This window comes from Otolemur garnettii, unplaced genomic scaffold (genome assembly GCF_000181295.1).
Source record: "Otolemur garnettii isolate 467f Iridium unplaced genomic scaffold, OtoGar3 scaffold00106, whole genome shotgun sequence".
Taxonomy (NCBI): Eukaryota; Metazoa; Chordata; class Mammalia; order Primates; family Galagidae; genus Otolemur; species Otolemur garnettii.
The window spans coordinates 2,350,971-2,357,412 of NW_003852501.1; the positions used below are offsets into that span (position 1 = coordinate 2,350,971).

The window sequence follows — 6,442 nt, forward strand, 5'->3', positions numbered from 1 at the left end:
TGGGGATTCGAACCTGCCACCTTAGGTGTATGTGGCTGGCGCCTTAGCCGGTTGAGCTATAGGCGCCGAGCCAAGTAAAAAGTCTTAAATAAAAATTTGCTAAAGAGTTAAAATACTACAAAAGTCTACAAATAATATTTTAGTCCTATGCTTAAGATTTACAAAACATTTTACATATTCTGAGAGGCCTAAGGATCAGAAATAAATTACTCAGTGAATTCCACAATGTTTTCCTTTTCTGAGGCATCGTCCAGGGATAGATCGTCTGTTTTCGCGTCTAGGATTAAAGCAAACACAACACTTGTTTACTACTCAAAGGTTTATCATGATGTGTTAACTACTGCAACTGTTCAGATTCATGAATATGATCATATTTGCTATACTAGTCTGGTTTTTCAGCTGTCTTTAAATTAACCATAGTTATGGGCAATTTAAGGATAGTACCAGGAAAGGAAGAAAGTATGTAAGGCAGCAAGAACATATTCTAATTCTATTTTAATAGGCATATGAGGATAATTCTAATTGGTATTATCTGAAATTCATTGACAGCCATACATTTTCAAGTGGCATTTCTTTTCCTCTGAAGAGCACAGTAAGCATAATTATAAAATGCATTACTATTTTCTTAAAAAACTATGTGAGTTATGATGCTACAGTACTCTACACATAGTTATAACTCACATAGCTTTTATAACTATGCGTAGAGTATTGTGGTATCATAGCTCACAGCAACCTCAAATTACTAGGCTCAAGAGATCCTCTTGCTTCAGCCTCCAGAGTAGTTGGGACTACAGGTACCTGATACAACGCCCGGCTAATTTTTCTATGTTTAGTAGAGACAGGGGTCTCACTTTTGCTCAGGCTGGTCTCAAACTCCTGAGCTCAAGCAGTTCACTTGCTCTGACCACCCAGAGTGCTAGGATTACAGGCATGAGCTGCCAAGTATTTCTTAAAATGTATTTCTTATGTACAGTGCCACAGGATCAGAATGAGTTCTTAAGGGTCTTCATGCCACAAACGAAGGAGTTGGGGGTGTTCTAGTTTAAAGGAGGAAAATTCAAGGGGTCTGTGTGAGTTTTTGCTTCATATTTTTCTTTCTTTTTTTTTGAGACAGAGTCTATGTTGCCCCTGGTAGAGTGCTGTGGTGTCACAGCTCACAGCAACCTTAAACTCTTGGGCTCAATCCCTAGTAGCTGGGACAAGAGGCACCTACCACAACACCTGGCTATTTTTTTGCTTGTTTGTTTAGCAGGCTCAGGCCAGGTTCGAACCCACCAACCTCAGTGCATGTAGATGACACCCTAACCTCTGAGCTATGGGTACCAAGCCCATATTTATCTTATAGAGGAAGTGTAAGTATATATCACTATAGCATTATGATATGTAGGAATAATTCTTTTTCTTTTTCTTTTTCTTTTTTTGAGACAGAGTCTCATTATGTCGCCCTGGGTAGAGTGCTGTCACATCACAGCTCACAGCAACATTTTTGGTTGTAGTTGTCATTGTTTGGCAGGCCTGGGCTGGATTTGAACCCACCAGCTCTGGTGTATATGGCTGGCACCCTAGCCGCTGAGCCAAAGGCGCTGAGCCTCTTTTTTCTTTTTTTTTTGAGACAGTCTCACTCTGTCACCCTGGGTAGAATGCTGTGGCATCATCACAGCTCATAGCAACCTCAAACTCTTGGGCTCAAGTGATTCTCCTGCCTCAGCCTCCTGAGTAGCTGGGACTACAGGTGCCTGCCACATCACCTGTCTAGTTTTTTCTACTTTTAGTAAAGATGGGGGGTTTCAATTTTGCTTAGGCTGGTCTTGAACTCCTGAGCTCAAACAATCCACCCACTTCAGCCTCTGCACCCAGCCAGGAATAACTCTTTCAATGCAAACATTTCTTTCTCATTTTAATTATACGACCAAGATTTCAAAGATCATGAGTGTATTTGTAGTAATTCTGAAACTGAATAAACTATTCTCGACGTTGAACAATACATTTTCAGTGTGAAAGGAGCCTATCATTTAGCCTAATTCTGTTTTGTTTTGTTTTTTGCAGTTTTCGGCTGGGGCTGGGTTTGAACCCACCACCTCCTGCATATGGAGCTGGCACCCTACTCCTTTGAGCCATAGGTGCTGCCCAAGCCTAATTCTGTTTTAACTATCATTTTCTGAGACAGCAAATAAGTCCAATAACTGCTGCATTTTCGCCTGACATGGAAGAAGCTTCACTCTTCCATGTTACTATGATTTCTAACATACGCCATATGCTTACTCTTAGTTAATATTTATCAAAATGGCTTGGGGTTTAAGACAGAGCCTTGTTCTGTTGCCCGGGCTAGAGGGCAGTGGTATCATCACAACTCACTATAACCTCAAACTCCTGGTCTCAAGTGATCCTCCTGCCTTAGCCTCCCATGTAGCTGGGCCAACAGGCTTTGGCCACCACACCTGGCTAATTTTTTCTATTTTTAGTAGTGATGAGGGTCTAGCTATATTAGTTTGGTCTTGAACTCCTTTCCTCAAGTGATCCTCACAACCCTGGCCTCCTAAAGTGCTAGGATTATAGCCATGAGTCACTTTGTCTTATCCAGAACTGCTTGGTATTTGATGTGACTCATGAGGAGTGTGTTTCTATGTCCAAAGGCTTTCTTCTTGGCCAGATTCCAAAATAAAAATCTGAGTTTATAAAGGAGTTTCTTTTGAGAAATCTTCTTTAGCAAAATGCTGGTCATAACATATCCAGTCGTTAAGTTGTGGTAATAATAATATTTTATTATTATCCCTCCTACCACCCCTGGTTAAAATTATAATCAAGTTTTCTGAGATTATTGGTGTTTTTGGGGTAATTTTGAATCTAACCCCACTAAACTGGATATTAAGAAATCTTTTCTATTGCTAAAGTATTCTTTTGCCTTTTACTATTTCACTGTACATTTTCTTTTCTTCTTCTTCTTCTTTTTTTTTTTTTTGTAGAGACAGAGTCTCACTTTATCGCCCTCAGATGAGTGCCGTGGCGTCACACAGCTCACAGCAACCTCCAACTCCTGGGCTTAGGCTATTATCTTGCCTTAGCCTCTGAGTAGCTGGACTACAGGCACCCACCACAATGCCTGGCTATTTTTTTTGTTGCAGTTTGGCCGGGAACCCACCACCCTAGGTATATGGGGCCAGCACCCTACCCACTGAGCCACAGGCGCCACCTGTCACTGTCCATTTTCTGAGGTCATGTTCTGAGGTCTAATTGCTTTTGTAGTATTTCTAGATAATTTTGTGTCTCTAATATCTGACAAACCCAAATGTCTATGATAGCACCTACAGCACATTAAATACATGCTGTGAAATACTTACCAGAACCACTTGCCTTTTGATCAAGATGTGATGTGACATCCAGTGACTTACTAGGAACATAATTCTTTACATCTAAAAGTCTCTTTTCTTTGATAGATTCCCATATAAAATCTGCATTTACTGTATGAATGTGGTTCTTCTGGATGGAGTTCAGTTGATACTGACTCAGAACATCGGTATTGTCTAAGATTATGTGTGTGCACTAAGAAAAACAGAGAAGAAAAAAGATAAATAATTTGCATCTGTAATTTTCACTCTTAACAAGTCTCATTTTAAGGGTGCTGAGAAGAATTTTTCTCAGATTTCTAAAACATTTATAAATAACACAATTTCTGGTTATATACAATTTTAAAAATCAACCATTTTTAAAGAATATGGATATGGCTGCACTATAATTGGTTAACCCCAGTGGTTATTTCTAGAATTTCACTATCGTAAACAATGCTGTGAGGAACATCTTAATGTGTACATCTTTGTGCACTTGTTCAATTATTTCCTTAGGAGTGAAAAGGGAGGTTCACAGTTGATTTATTTATTTATTTATTTATTTTGCAGGTTTGGCCAGGGGCTGGGCTTGAATCCACCACCCCCGGTATAAGGGGCTGGCGCCCTGCTCCTTGAGCCACAGGCACCACCCCAAAAGTTTATTTTTTAAATTTATTTTAATTTGTAGTTTTATTTGGTTTTGTATACATAGTACATGCACATTGTAGGATATCTAAAAGTACAATGGCAATAATGGTATGTTAACTTTCTTCCCCCGCCCTTGTTCCCGGTTCCTCTCCTGGGGCAGCTGCCCTTAACTGCCCTTCATGTATCCTCCTAGAATTATTCTATGCACAGACAAATGGCAGTATCCTATCCACACTCTTCTCAACTTGCTTTTCCATTTACCAGTTTATCTCAGCAATCATTTCTCATCATTATATACAGAGCTATCTCCTTCTAAGGCCAGTGTGCACCTTTTAAATGTTTATATACATGGGCAAGAAAAACTTCAAAAAGGTTGTATTCACAGTAAGTGAGCATTTCAAAAAAGGAGAGACCACGTTGGTAGTTGTCCACACAGAGAGCAACTGAGGAGTACAACAGGTGCAGGGCAGTGAATGAAAAAAGGAAATAGGGATATTTCATCTCTAATATTCAGCTGGAGTTGAACACTCGTCACAGAACAGATGAGGCTCACTATGGTCAAGACCCAGGGCTGAAGTCCATGGAAAGGCAGGCTGAGTCATCCCCTCAATCCATCAACAGAAGGAAGGGCAAAGCACAGGGAGGGTGTGGGTGTAGGGGAGGCAGGCCTGGCACCGATTGCTTTTGGACTACAATTTTTCTTGTCATGAGGTGGTTAAGAAAGAGGAGGTTCATCTTAATTATTTCCAAGATTTCATCCAGCTGTGAAATTCTGTACCTGTCAGGCCTACAGTTTATTTTAAAAGATGGAAGGTAGCTTCCTACAACCTTTAAGCAAATAAAATAAGCAGCACAGGCTATATCAGAAAGGTCAGTTTGTATTGCATGTCTTTCTGCTTGTAAACGTCACTCTGGGACTGATATTCTGGTGAGTGACACTGCTGTGTTTTTTGCAAATGCTGTGCACGATGATTTTTCCTAGTCAAGAATAGATTTGGCTAGCCTGAAATTCTTTGTATTCTTTCTGTTTTAAAAAATAATAAAATACATTATTTTTTATATCAGTAACAAGTCACTAGCTTGGCCAGACGATGTCTTGACAAACATGCAAAGCTTGTGTTTGAGTCTGTGGGGGCTGAGAGAGAAAAGTGGCACAGAGCAGCACAAGGAACGTGAGGAAGAAATAAAAATAAAACCCTAAGCCCTCAACTGTCTGAATAGACCCCGTCTTGACTAATCCAGAAAAATCTTGAAACTGAGTTGAGTTCCTGGCCATAATGGGCAGGAGGAGGTTAGATATATTTTCTCGTACTATTTTCTCATACCCCCTCTCCCTCTTACTACCCAGAAACCAAGGACCACACAGCAACCAGCCCTTTGGAAAGGCTTGTCTCACCCTGATTTCAACCAGCCTCCCGACTGCCCCTCCCTTTTTGTGGTTCCACTCAGCAAATGAGCAGCCTTCCTTCCTGACATGCTACAAACAACTGTGCAGACGTTCTGGTACGTCCACTGGAGCTGTGCACAGAGGCTTAAATTTTTTCTATTTTTGTCATTGGCTGGGCTCTAATAATACCTGCTTCACTGGGCACGTGGAAGGATTGTCCCGTAGCTTAGAGAACTGCCTGGGCTACCTCTGCTGCTCTGGGCCCAATCTCCCAAGTGGCTACATCAGAGTTTCTCCTGCTGCAGCTCACCGCCCACTCACTGCCTCCTGCTGATCGTCTGCTTTCTCTTTTAACCTAGATCCTCATTCCCTGAATGCACCATATTTATCAAATATGAAATGCGGAAGTACCTGAGGATTAAATAAAAGGGAAAACCTTCCACCATTTTCCGTAATGTCAGTTTGTAGCTTTTTCTTCTGTTGCCAAGGTAAGGACTTGACTTTCAAACAGAAGGTACAATCTGCAAAGATTCCCACAGTCATCCTATAGGAGAAAGAGTTTCAAGTCATAGTTTTAATGAGTCTCTTTTAAGCAACTATAATTACAGTGGATATAGAAATGTTCTACACACAAACCAAAAGTTTGAGTATTATTTTAAAGACATCGCAATCACATTATAGCAAAAATTGAACACTGTTCAAGCTTGCAATGTGTGTGTTGGCCTTAGAGTCATTTCTAGCTTTCATGGTTGATATTATGACACCCCAAATCCCTTTGTACAGGTCATAATACACATCTTAATAAAAACACAACAGATTTCAGATACAGATCAAGTGTGTGGCTCAAAAACAGAGAAGGATTTATTTCTAATTTAAAATTAACATTATGTGATAATGAAACCAAGGGTTTTTACGTATAATCCTATAAATTCAAAGAGGCTAGTTACGTTTTCTTTTTTAATTTTAATTTTAGAATATTACGGATTATGCAAGTTTCTATTAAGCCATTTTGGAGAAGAACTGAGTAACTAGGCTCGGCACCTATAGCTCAACCGGCTAAGGCGCCAGCCACGTACACCTAAGG

At 40.3% G+C, this 6,442-nt stretch overlaps 1 protein-coding gene across 1 annotated transcript in view; it reads right to left on the reverse strand.

Annotated features, from left to right (window-relative positions):
• Positions 1-6,442, reverse strand: part of PARP4 (poly(ADP-ribose) polymerase family member 4) — a 99,740-nt gene that overhangs the window by 86,906 nt on the left and 6,392 nt on the right. Inside the window, exons 2-4 of the mRNA XM_012809505.2 lie at positions 5,770-5,902; positions 3,339-3,540; positions 211-277 (exon numbers count right to left, since the gene is read on the reverse strand). Of these exons, the coding sequence (XP_012664959.2) occupies positions 211-277; positions 3,339-3,540; positions 5,770-5,901 (401 nt within the window). The 5' untranslated portion in view covers position 5,902. The remainder of the gene's footprint in view (positions 1-210; positions 278-3,338; positions 3,541-5,769; positions 5,903-6,442) is intronic.